Here is a 13,382-nt window from a genome sequence, read left to right on the forward strand (position 1 = left end):
GTTGGCTGGTACTATTTTGGTTGAAATTATTGTCAGTTTTCACACTTTTCGAATAGTTTTTGTTCTTTGTTACATTTTTTGCATAAATCTCACAAAAATATAGTGAGGTTTATGCTTTAAAGAAGAAAATTAGAAAATTTTACAAAGGGGTAAGAAAAATAAACTTCAATTTTCTAAGTTCACGAGGTACTGGAGACTGATGACTTTTTTATATTGAAATGTATTTTTATGGTAGTTGTACTATACTTTGTGTTAACAGCTATAATTCACAATTTATCATTTTTTCCTCACAGCATGTAACTGCACCCGCAATGGCAAGTGTGAGGACGGTCTGGATGGTGAGGGCAGCTGTTTCTGTCAAGAGGGGTGGACTGGTAAATACTGTGAATCAAAAATCGGTAAGAGCAGGCTTCACATGAAAAACTGCATTCAATGTATTGGATTATTAAGATATGTTTGGGGTTAAATATGAGACGAAATCTGCGTAGATTACCACAGAAAATGTTTTTGACTTGTTCAACAATGAAAATAAATAAATTGTTGACAAATATCAACATGGTGCCCCTAGAAGGGACATGGTGGAGGAAAAAAATATGAGATGGGTCGAAAAATTATGTCAATGTTTTGCTTTTTTCTTACAAATATTGTGCATTCCCTTGAGAAACTTTGCATTCGCAAGTAAAATGTTTGCGTTCCCCAGAGAAACTTTGCGTTCGCTCTCAAAATGTTTGCGTTCCCCCGACAAACTTTGTGTTCGTTCGCAAAATGTTTGCTTTCCCCATCTCATGTTTTTTTCCATCACCATGTCACGTTATGGGCTCCATACAATTACACACTTACAATGGAAGTCTATTCTGCAAACAAAAAATCTTCAATATTTTAGGTACTTAAAAAAGATAAAAGATATTAAATGAAACCAGATTTTGTGATGTTTTTTTTTTCAAAAAACAAGAAAAAAAGTATATTGGTGTATGAAAAATAAACACATTTCTTATATATTTATTGTATTTATTTTATAATGATTAATAAATATATTACCTTGAAACAAGTTCAGTTATCTTTATAATGGAAAACAAGACAAAATCCTGATTTAGATTTTTTGCAGCAATTCATAAATTTCAATGTAAAATTTCTGGTTTTCTATCAAGTGCATTTTGTTGTTTGTTTAAAGCATTTTTTAACCAACACTCTCTTTTGCCTGTTATTTAACAGAGGTCAAGCCGGTCTGCTCTCCCGCATGTGGTCTCAACGCAGTATGCCTCCCTAATAATCAGTGTGAATGTGTGCCGCCCTATGGAGGAGATGGCATCAACTGCACGGGTGGGTTATTATGAATCACATCTATTGTATTAAGAACAAGAACGATAGCTATAGGACATTGCCCTTCTGGAATGTACCACAGCTAAAGTGCTCGGAGCCAATAGAAAGACAATACAATTTTGGTTGGACCTTATTGAGACTTTATCAAGAAGTTTTTGAGATCCTTCTAAGTTTTGGTCAATTTTATTTTAATTTCTTGTCATATTTATCTATTCTATGTATTTATATTTAGTCTTAGGGTTATGGGTGATCTTGGGCTTTTTTGTAAATAGTTAAAAACACAAAATGTTTAATAAATAAAGAATCACAAAAAAAAGAATAATGGCAATAACCTGGTACCATGCTCAAAAATTGTAATGTACATTTTGTAAGTGTTTTAATAAAAGACTGGTTCATTCGTGTTAAAAAAACAATAGACAATATCATTCTGTTTATTCTAAGCACGTGCTCCAGTTATGTCGTTGCCGCTCTAAATGCTAAAGCTCTTCAAAGTATTATGGATTCTGAATGGCTGTCAATGCTTTTATCCTTCATTAGCTGGAAAACATTGTTCTAAAAACGCATATATATTCTCTGTGATGTTGTCGTTATAGTTGTGGTGTGGACTCTGCTATTCTTTTATATTTAGAACTATATCTTTATCATTATTTTTATAGTTATCGTCCTTTGTGTGAACGGGTCTTTAGACTAGAATAAGATGTAAGTCTAGTAAGATGTCTATTATGAATTCACATGTCCTATTGCCATAAACTCACTTAAGATATTAAGTGTTAGGTCTTGTTTTATGAAAAAATATATATATTAAAATTTTCCTTTATTTGCTTTCCCATCATTTTCCTTCTCAAGTAAATGTATCTTGATTTAAGAATTTTGAATTGAATTGATTAAAGAATTATTTGTAATGGAAAACGTCTCGGTTACGTATGTAACCCTCGTTCCCTGAGTACAGGGAACGGAGACGTGTCGTTGGGGAGTTCCCTGACGAATTGGGATCACGCTAGGGAGCCTAATTACCTCTGATAGAAAACGAGCCAATAAAAATTGGCATGCAATCTTTGCATTCCGCGAGCCGCCTACAAACGCGGATATAAAAGCGGAAGTAAAACATTGCATAGACGCTTTTCGCTGAGGAGCCGAACAGAGTCCAGCCCTCCGCGAAGGTACAGCAACATGGCGAAGGGACGACACGTCTCCGTTCCCTGTACTCAGGGAACGAGGGTTACATACATAACCGAGACGTTCCCTTTCGTCCTGGGAACTCCAACGTGTCGTCGGGGAGTTCCCTGACGAATTGGGATCCCTAACAAAACGCCACGGTGCTGGCCCCTTCCAGCGCCCAGCTAAGCTACCCTAAGCAGTTTCACAAATTACGGGAGCTAGCAAGGGAGTCACACTCTTTAACCTCCTAGCACCCTTAAGGAATCTGATGATCAGGTCGTGCTTCCCTACGGACTTACCTTCTACTACATCGTGATGTGCGGCTATTGCGGCAACATACACTTTGAGGGTGGAGGGAGACAGCCTTCGCTCCAACCCATCTTGTAGGAAGGAAAGCACGACTCTGATCGGGCAAGTTCGGGGGTCCTCCTGGTGGGAGGAACACCACTCGACGAATAGGTTCCACTTCAACGCATAGAGGCGCCTCGTAGAGGGGGCTCTAGCAGAAGTGATGGTGTTTACCACTGCCTGTGGTAGATCACCTAGAACCTCTGCGTCCCGTCCAGGGACCAGACATGGAGTTTCCAGAGGTCTGGACGCGGGTGCCATAGAGTGCCCCGTCTCTAAGAAAGGAGGTCCTTCCTCAGAGGAATCGGCCAAGGAGGGGCTGTCGCGAGGAGCATGAGTTCCGTGAACCAAGTCCTGGTGGGCCAATACGGCGCCACTAACAGGACCTGCTCCTCGTCCTCCCTGACCTTGCACAGTGTCTGTGCAAGAAGGCTCACTGGGGGAAACGCATACTTGCGCAGGCCCCGGGGCCAGCTGTGAGCCAGGACGTCCGTGCCGAGGGTCCCCTCGGACAGGGAGTAAAACCACTGGCAATGGGTCGTGTCCGGAGAAGCAAACAGGTCCACCTGTGCGACTCCGAAAACACTCCAGATCAGCTGGACCGCCTGGGGATGGAGTCGCCATTCTCCTGGCAGGGGAGGCAACCGTGAAAGCTCGTCTGCCACACGGTTGAGCTCCCCTGGAACATGAGTGGCGCGAAGCGACCTCAGATGCTTCTGACTCCATAGGAGGAGGTGGGAGGCGAGTCGCGACATGCGGCGGGAGCGTAGACCACCTTGTCGGTTGATGTACGCAACGGTCACAGTGCTGTCCGTACGGACCAGTACGTGCTTGTCCTTGAGAAGCCCCTTGAGGCAGCACACAGCCAAGCGTACTGCTTGCAACTCTAGGCAGTTGATATGCCAATGCAGCTGGGGCCCCGTCCACAGACCCGAGACTGCATGCCCTTTGTACGTGGCCCCCCACCCCATGGCAGAGGCATCTGTGAAAACCACAGCATGCCTGGAGACTTGGACTAGGGGCACTCCGGCCCATAGAAACGGAGGATCCGACCACGGGGAGAAGGTTTGGCGACAGTGCGGGGTTACTTTGACCCGGAACATGCCGCTCTGCCACGCCCACCTCGGGACTCGATCGTGAAGCCAGTGCTGAAGCGGTCTCATATGTGACAGGCCGAGCGGCGTTACTGCGGCTGCGGCTGCCATATGCCCCAGGAGCCTCTGAAATTGTTTCAGTGGAACCGCTGTCCTGCCTCGAAAAGACCTGAGGCAAGTGAGCACTGACTGGACGCGCTCCTCCATGAGGCGCGCGGTCTGGGCGACCGAGTCCAACTCCATACCGAGATAAGAGATCCTCTGCACAGGGCAGAGTTTGCTCTTGTCCCAGTTGACCTGAAGCCCCAACCGCCTGAGGTGCCGGAGCACCATGTCCCTGTGATCGCAAAACACCTCCCGCGAGTGAGCTAGAATGAGCCAGGCAGGAGGGACCGGCTCGATCGCGTCCTTCGCCAGCAGGACATCGATCTCTTTCTGCAGGACAGGGGCATCCACTGACCGCACACGGGTGAAGTGGACGCCCCTGAACCTGGGAGGCAGGCGTGCAAACTGAATTGCATAGCCGAACCGAATGGTGCGGATGAGCCATCGGGACGGACCCGGAAGCGCTAGCCAGGCTTCCAGGTACCGACCCAATAAGCCCACCCGAACCACCAGCGTACCCACGGAGGGGCAGCGAGGTGGAAGGCCGGGACCCGGCTCCAGTGGCAATGTAGCCACTGGAAGCGGGGTCTGGGCGGTCCACCGTGGGGCAGACGGCAGAGAGAGCTCGTAGGCTTTCTGCTGCGGGCTGCCCCGTGGCGAGGGGAGGGGAAGAGACGAGGCACGAGGCCCTGCCTCCTCGTGAACTGGTCTCTGCCCCTCTGGGCCCAGCCGCCGACCGGAGCGACGCAACCGGGGAAGCGTCGCTGCTATCTGCAGACTGGGAAGAGGGGAACGAGAGCGATGCTGCTCGCAGACAGCATCCACCGTCATTCGGACCCTCTTGGGTGGAGGAGACTGAGTGCCCGTCAGTCTCGACCAAGGATGACCTGGAGGAGGAAGAGGAAACTGCTCTTTTATTGAAACTTTGGGTACAATTGAAACTTTGTTGAAAGTTTTATTGAAACTTTGGCGGAACAAAAACGGAATGGAACAAAATATTCTCCCGCCGGCCCTCCCCCGGGGGAAGGAGGTGTGCAGAGGCACCCTCCTGAGCAGCTCCGAAATCCTTCACCAGGTCGCCCGTCTCAGGAGCGCTTCCCTCCCGTCCTTTTACGGGAAGGGGCCGGGGGTGTCTGAGCGGGCTGGGCCGCCCTCTTGCGACCAGACTTCCTCACTCCAGAGGTGGTAGGCTGCGCTGGAGGAGGAGCTGGCGCTTGAGGGCGACCTCGGCGACGGGAAGCAGCCGGGGCTTGTACAGCCACAGGAGACGGACCCGCAGCAGGTCGCCTCCTATGCAGGACATGCCGTATAGCCTCCGACTGCTTCTGGGCGGTGGAGAACTCCTGGGCCAAGTTCTCCAACGCGTCGCCGAAGAGGCCGCCCTGGGATACGGGGAAGTTGAGAAGTTTGTTCTTCTCCGCTTCCCTCATATCAGCCAGGGTCAGCCACAGGTGGCGCTCCTGGACCACCAAAGTGGACATCGCCCGACCCAGCGAACGTGCGGCGACTTTCGTTGCCTGGAGGGCGAAGTCCGTCGCCGCACGCAGCTCCTGCAGCAAAGCTGGGTCGGGACCACCCGCCTGCAAGTCATGGAGTGCTTTAGCCTGATGGACTTGGAGCAACGCCATGGCATGCAGGGCGGAAGCGGCGTCTCCACACGCCATGTAGGCATTCCCGGTCAGACCAGAGGAAAACCTACAGGCGCGGGAGGGGAGTGAAGGGGCATCCCGCCAGGAGGAAGCGGTCTTCGGACACAGCTGCATCGCGATAGACCGCTCCACTGGGGGGATTCCCTCGTACCCGTGCGCTGCTCCGCTGTCCAGAGTGGTAAGGAAGGAGGAGCGAGGTTGTCTCCGCCTGTACGCCAGAGGCGCCGACCAAGACTTCCTCAACTCCTCATGCAGTTCCGGGAAGAAAGGGACCGGAGCGGGTCGTGGGGCAACAGCACGGTCCGCTCCAAGACACCAATCATCCAACCGCGAATGTTCGGGACCCGGCGGAGGGTTCCACGCGAGCCCGACATTCGCGGCCGCCCGTTCGAGCATAGCGGCCATTTCCGGATCTGGCTCAGCCTGAACCACCACACCCGAAGGGGGCAGTCCCGCCGAGTCATCACCAGAAGATGACCGCTCTTCGCGATCGACATCTGATCCTCAGGTGGCGCCCCGAAGGAAACAACCGGAACCGCCCGAGGGGCTCAGCGAATCCTCATTCGCTCACCAACAGGAATCACCGAAGTAGCCGCCTGCCGAACTGAACCGGCAGACGAACTAGAACGAGGATTCTCTGAAGGGACTCCCCCATGTTTCAGGGTTCTCAGTCCCGAACGTAGCATCGCCAGAGTCATATTCCTGCAATGAGAACATGACTCGTCCACGAACGCTGCCTCAGCGTGCGCTAAGCCCAGACACGTGAGGCAGTGTTTGTGGCCATCAGCCTGAGGGAGAAGTCGACCGCATCCAGAAACGCACGAGTGTGACGACATCCTGAAAAGGACGCGAACACACCGTGGAGCTCTTTTAGAAGGAAAAGAAAAAAAATAAAAATAAAAAAGAAGAAGAAGCACTCTGAAGCGCCGAAGCACCGAGGGATCAGCGCGGCAGACACTTCCGGGTGAAACTGCAAGCGTTGCGTTGATCACACAAGCGCCGTCACACCAGCAGCCGTCAGAAGTCTTCTTCCACCAGCTCGTTTCTCTTCCAAAGGTAAGGAACAGCAGCACACAGACACTGCTGAGAGGCTCCGAAGAAAAAAGCGTCTATGCAATGTTTTACTTCCGCTTTTATATCCGCGTTTGTAGGCGGCTCGCGGAATGCAAAGATTGCATGCCAATTTTTATTGGCTCATTTTTAATTCTATCAGAGGTAATTAGGCTCCCTAGCGTGATCCCAATTCGTCAGGGAACTCCCCGACGACACATTGGAGTTCCCAGGACGAAAGGGAACAAGAAGTGTACACATTCGTAGTCTTATTGTGGATGCTTCCCAATTAATAAAATCAAATTTCATCCTGCATACTACATACTTTTTTTTTTAGCTCCGGATCTTTGCAGTGAATATAACGGAGGCTGCCACGGAGAAGCAGACTGTTTGCAGACCGGTATCAACATCAACTGTTCCTGTCGGACCGGATACTCTGGAGACGGACGCATCTGCGTGCCCATCAACCGATGTGTAGAGGAGGCCAACGGTGGCTGCAGCGATTTCGCAGAATGCCTTTTCACCGGACCTGTACGTGGAACTTTTGCTTTTCATTGTTGTTATTTGGCGAGAGCTATTAAAGTTCAACTAAATGTGTAACATTTACCTTGTGGCAGAACAAGAGGCGCTGCGAATGTCTCACGGGGTACGTGGGAAACGGAATCCAGTGCTTGGAGAAAGTGGTGCCCCCTGTTGACCGCTGTCTGGAGGACAACGGCGGCTGCGACCCCAAAGCGATGTGCAAAGACCGTCATTTCCACAGTATGATTTTTACAATTAAAAAAGTAAAAAAAAAATATTTAAGGCAATACACAAAGCTTGGTGTATGTAAGTGCTGCTGAAGTGGAGATTTCTGACTCACGGCTTTTAAAGATGTGTATTGTAACTGAAATCTACTGACAGAAGTGTTTTAATTTCACTGATCTGAAAATTGTCCAAATAGCCCAAAATCTCAAAATTGACCAATGCATGAAACAATGCTTTTTCCTGTAGTGTCTTACATACACTACAAAGGCTTTCGTTCTTGCTTTTCAGCAAAAACTGCAGGTGTTTTCCACCTGCGCTCTTCTGAGGGGAAGTATAAACTGGATTTCATCCGAGCACAGGAAGCTTGTAAGGCTGAGGGAGCCACTCTTGCTACGTTCTCGCAGCTGTCTGATGCGCAACAGGTGACATTTGACCCCGACTTACGACTGCACACATCCTGCATTTACGGTGTCGAAACAGCAACAGCTTTTGAGCTTAAGGTGCCAAACAATATCGCTGCCAAAAAAGGTCTATTGTCAATGTATGAATCACAGCTCACACGTCAAAGTCACTTTCAAACCGAGCAGCTTTCTGCAGTGAATTCACATGACCAACTTGAATATGAGCGAAAACTGCATGGGGAACCATTTCGCCCTCCTGCGAAACTCCTATTGAAATTGAATTTCGCTCGTGTAAATGGTAAATGTGATGCAGCTTTACACAGCGGTTCTGCAAACAAATTTGCACTCATTTGTTTTGGGGGGGGGGGTTTTCAGTAAAAAAAAAAATCTAAATATTTATTAAATCATACATTTGCGTGTTAAGTTAAATCAAACTTTCAAAATTTTGAATAAATAAATCTTTGATGATGTTTTTCTCCATCACTAGTCAATTGATTTTCTAAAATAAATCTCATACAATTTTGTTAAATTCAACAGTTAGTTAATTATAAAATAAAGCTTTTTTTTGTGTTCTTTCCATTAATCAAAGATCACATTTCCACAAAAATATTAATAGTTTTCAAACATTGATAATGACAAATGTTTCTTGAGCACCAAATCATATTAGTATGATTTCTGAAGGATCATGTGACGGTGAAAACTGGAGTAATGGCTGGATAATTTCCATTATAAAATAAAGCTTTTCTTATTGTTCCAGTTGGGAATGCATCTATGTGTGGCAGGATGGATTGACGGGAAGAAAGTGGGCTATCCGATCCGGTTTCCCTCTGCTAAATGTGGAGACAATCAAGTCGGTATTGTGTTGTACAAAGACCCAGTCGACGCCAGTTGGCCGTACGATGCGTACTGCTACAGGATGAATGGTCAGGAAATGCTTCTAATTTAAAATGTAATTTAACATTTTACAGAATCTAAACAGTCTTGATGTGAAATGACGGCCATTTTTCTCTTATACAGAGGTGTCTTGTGAATGTGGACCTGGATACGTTGGAAGCGGGGGATTCTGTAATGGAGACTTGGCCTCGGTTGTTGCCTCCACTTCCAATTTTTCAGTGTTTTACACAGTAAGTGACCTCAGACTACAGAAAACAATGTCGCGTTTACAATGTTTACTGTGCATCACCGTAAACTCAAGTATTTATACTACTGTTCAAAAGTTTGGGGTTTTCTGACTGAAATTAGTACATTTATTCAGCAAGGACGCATTATCATTCACATATCATTTTAATTTTAATTTTAAATTACAACTTATATCTTTTGATTAATTACCCAAAGGCAAGAAAATTCAAAGGAGGGAAATAAAGCGCTCAAGTAAGTCAAAGAGGAATTTGATCAAATAGGATGAATGTTTTTGGAATCCAGCTTACAAAACATCACAGAATTCACTGAATCCATTGCTAAAACTTACAGATGTTTGTGCTGTTGTTACCCTTCCAAAATAATGCCACTTCCTGGAGGATGATGTCATCAAGGAACTGGCTTTTCTAATTAAAAGCAAAAGACTAACAGGATGGAAAGCGGATGGAAAACATATTCCCAAAAAAACATTTTGTTTTTAATAATTTTGGTTAAAGAAATGAAACATTCAGCAATGAAAAACAACTGAAGTGAATAGATTTCATGTCACTCAATTCCTGCCAATAGAAATTAAGTAATATATTCAACAAGGAACATTCCTCTAATTTCATAACAATGGAGTCATGTTTCCTGTCGGTTTCCTTCTACAGACTTTACTGAAGTACGCCGAGGATGGAGAGGAGGGCAAGAACCTGCTGAAGTCCTTGTCCGACAAATCATTAAACATTACAGTTTTTGTACCTCGTAACGGCGGTTTCTCTGTAAACAAGGTGATTGTCAATATAAGCCAAAAAGAATTCTCATTTGAACATTTTTGTAAGTGTGGATGAGTCAGAGAAAACTAAGAGGAAGAAAACTAACAAAGAAAGGAGGAACCATTTGGACACACTCATTCTCTGCTGGCTTTGATTCAGTTTGTGTCCTTTTTCAGACTTTATCATGGAGGGATTTGCAGTATCATATATCTAGCATCAATAGTCTTCTCTACTACGAGGACATGAAGCACAACACTGTAATCCCGTCTCGCCTGGGCTCCGACCTCATTGTAACGATTCCCTCCAATTCCACCAGTCAGGCCGAGGTAAACAAACCCACGCAGCTTTACACCGCTTAGGGATCACTTTCTAGACAATGTCAAGCAATCTGAATGTTTTATTGGTTTCCACAGAACTCTCAACCCCAAAAACTGGTGAATAAGAAGCTTATATTGGACTGGAACATTCCAGCCATCAATGGTCTGATCCATGTCATAGATGGGCCTTTGAGAGCTCCACCTGTTCCAGTAAGTGGCCACTTTTGTATGAGTACAATGGAGCATATTGGAGAACTGCTTTGCTGTATGGATGTACAGGCAGAATTCATTTAGAGGATCATGAATAATTGCATTAACACCAATGGTTTAGATTGCAGCAGTTGTGTTTTGCACTTCTCATCAATCCACCCAAGCATCCATCCATCCATCCATCCATCCACCCGCCCACCTGTCCATTCCTCTATTTATCCATCCATCCTCCCACCCACCCATCCATCCATCCCTCTATCCAGCCACCCACCCACCCATCCATCCCTCTATCTATCCACCCACCGATCCATCCACCTGTCCCTCTATCCTTCCGTCTGTCCATTCTTAAATTTAATCTCAAAATATCTAAAATTTCACCAGACTAGCTAAAGCAAGTCAACATCCTGTTTGCCATAGTATTAGTAGTAGACATTTACATTTATGCATTTGGCTGACACTTTTACCCAAAGCGACTTACATTGCATTTTCAAGGTACACATTTATACATTCTTATCAGTTCTTGCTTTCCCTGGGAATCGAACCCATGACCTTGACATTCCAAGCGCCAACGCTCTACTGTTTGAGCTACAGGAAAGATGGTTCTGCAGGGGGTACTGTCTAGTAGACATAGTAGTAGACAGCCATGCATAGCTTTGACAAAATCTAGACCCCACAAATAAATTCTCAATCAATATTTTTTTTATTATAAAAGTCGTTAATGGTGTTACGTACAGTAAAATTTACAATCTAATTTTCAGGTGCCAGCAGTCCTTCCAATCTCACAGTCCAGCGGTGTCGCAGTGACCACTGTGCTGATTATCCTCGCCATTGTTGGGATTGTCGCTGGGTTTGCATACTATTTCCTCAAGCACAAGAATGATGCCTTTCGCTTCCAGTACTTTAAGGTAAGTTGGCGTAATGGAGCTTCAGATATTTATCTTGACTTGACAAAGACACTTTACCGTTGCACAAACTTGACCTAAATGTCTGACTCTAATTCTACTAGTTTTCTAGCTAAATAAAACTGTCTGTCTGTCTGTGTTATATCTATCTATCTATGTATCTATCTATGACTGTGCGGATGAATTTGACCCTTCACGACAGATAATGCGTTACAATGAAATCTGTCAGAGAGCTACATATGGCAATTTATCTGTTTAATAAATTACTTTACTCACCTGTTAAGTAATAAAAATTACATCTCCGCGTTGCTTTCACAACATTTCAAATCCCTCAATTCTCGCCATCTCCAAAAAGCCAAGCAAATAATGATTATGGTTGAAGATTAATGAGTGTAATGTCTTATTTATCGTTAACAGAATGATGATGAAGATGGTGCTTCCTCCAAAGGTGGTGGAAACCCTGCTTTAGTATCCATCCCAAACCCTTTATACAGCGGCCACAGGGCATTTGCAGAACCATTTGGGGTAAATATAGAAAAACTTATGTGCTTGCAATTATTTGACCATTTCTACTGGTCAAACACATTTGTAGATGAGTTATCCTTATCTATATTTGTTTGTTTCAGGATTCAGCCGCTACAGACACACCCAACCTCCTCGACTAGCACAGACAGCAGCGTCGACCTCCTCTCCTTTTGTTTACCTGCTATCAGTCAACTACTACAGACTACTTGGCTGGAGGAAGTTGCCACAACACTTTTCTATATGGTTGAACCTAAAAATAAAAGACCCTAATTACGTCCTAGACAACATAAGCCTACCGTGCTGCTTTCAGTTCAATAAAGACATCTGGTAAAAACACTGGGTACATTTGTTAGTTTACCTGTCCTGTTGTTTTTGAGAGGGTTCTCTACTTGGTCAATCGTGAAGAAAATCAACTGTCCAGGGACTAAAACCTGGGGTCTCATTAATGTCTCCAACTGCAATGCATAATCCCAAAGGTCTTGTTGACATAATAGAAGGGTATTTTTGTCTTGTATGTTCACTCATATTGCTGGCAACTGAAGCATAACGCAGGAGGGAGAAGAGTGACAATTCCCCAGAGGAAACGACCACCTGTTCATACTACTTGATGGGAAGTCAACATCCTTTATTTTTGCCTGCAATGGATTGGAAAAGATAAAATTGGTCAGATAAAAAAAAAGTCCACGTTTTGATTTTAGTGTGGGATTTCAGGTTTTTTAATGGCAAAACAAGTTAAAATGTTCAGGGTTTTGAACTGAGATAAGTGTACATTTTAGACTTTAGTTGAATTCAAATTTTATGTTGCGGTTTTGGCAGATGCTTGAAAGCAAAGACGAATCACAACCGAGTGTGTATTTGAATTTAAGAAAGTAGACCAATCTAGAATTTTTTAAAACATAGTCTCAAAAACCACAAATAAATAATGCACTTATACAAAAATTACGTACAAAATATAGTTTAAAACGAGTGTGTATGTTAAGCAGTTCAAGCTGAATTATTCCTAAATGTTTTTTAAAAAAAAGATAGTGTTTGATTAATTGTATGGATGATATGTTTGATTAATATCAATGCAGCACTGCCTTGCAAATACTGAAGTAATAATTTGGTACATCAATCATTGGCAGTAAGTGTGTTAAGCCTCATACAGGGAGCTATTTTTGGCAAGCAAAAACAGACCTAACAGCTATATACAGTTTTGAACGGACTGTGGTGATAAACAACTTCAAAAAGATCATACAACAATGCATTGACTATTCTGAGGTACATTTTCTTTGCTAATTTCTGTGATTTGGGAAATATCCCAAGGGCTTTAGGACCCAGGGGCTAATGAGGACTGCAGTGTATTCATAGCTGGGCTTTTCCTCCACCATTCTTCCAGTTCCACTCCTTTCCCAACCCCCCATTTTCATCGCGCTCTTCCGCAACAAAGCAGCGACACCCATCCCCACTCTAGACAGAGAGGCTTCTGGGTCACACACAAATCTGTCATGTCACACCTTTCATTGTGTTTGCTTTGAAATGTATGAAAGGAGGAGACTATAACGTAGTCAAGGTGGCATGTGGTGTTTGTCTGTGAAAGCTAACACGTTTTAAAGTAAACGTGGAGAGGTGGCCAGGTATTGGAGAAGAAATGCAGCTTGCTGACTTTGAGTGAGACAAATCAA

At 45.0% G+C, this 13,382-nt stretch overlaps 1 protein-coding gene across 1 annotated transcript in view; it reads left to right on the plus strand.

Annotated features, from left to right (window-relative positions):
• stab1 (stabilin 1) overlaps window positions 1-12,054 on the plus strand; it is a 45,918-nt gene extending 33,864 nt beyond the window's left edge. Inside the window, exons 57-69 of the mRNA XM_056242527.1 lie at window positions 294-398; window positions 1,213-1,320; window positions 7,062-7,255; window positions 7,342-7,486; window positions 7,760-7,893; window positions 8,630-8,795; window positions 8,890-8,996; window positions 9,660-9,779; window positions 9,941-10,090; window positions 10,178-10,291; window positions 11,050-11,196; window positions 11,611-11,718; window positions 11,820-12,054. Of these exons, the coding sequence (XP_056098502.1) occupies window positions 294-398; window positions 1,213-1,320; window positions 7,062-7,255; window positions 7,342-7,486; window positions 7,760-7,893; window positions 8,630-8,795; window positions 8,890-8,996; window positions 9,660-9,779; window positions 9,941-10,090; window positions 10,178-10,291; window positions 11,050-11,196; window positions 11,611-11,718; window positions 11,820-11,858 (1,637 nt within the window). The 3' untranslated portion in view covers window positions 11,859-12,054. The remainder of the gene's footprint in view (window positions 1-293; window positions 399-1,212; window positions 1,321-7,061; window positions 7,256-7,341; window positions 7,487-7,759; window positions 7,894-8,629; window positions 8,796-8,889; window positions 8,997-9,659; window positions 9,780-9,940; window positions 10,091-10,177; window positions 10,292-11,049; window positions 11,197-11,610; window positions 11,719-11,819) is intronic.
• Window positions 12,055-13,382: the final 1,328 nt, after the last annotated feature.

Source organism: Rhinichthys klamathensis, unplaced genomic scaffold, assembly GCF_029890125.1.
Source record: "Rhinichthys klamathensis goyatoka isolate OS25496 unplaced genomic scaffold, OSU_Roscu_1.1 h1tg000727l_1, whole genome shotgun sequence".
Taxonomy (NCBI): Eukaryota; Metazoa; Chordata; class Actinopteri; order Cypriniformes; family Leuciscidae; genus Rhinichthys; species Rhinichthys klamathensis.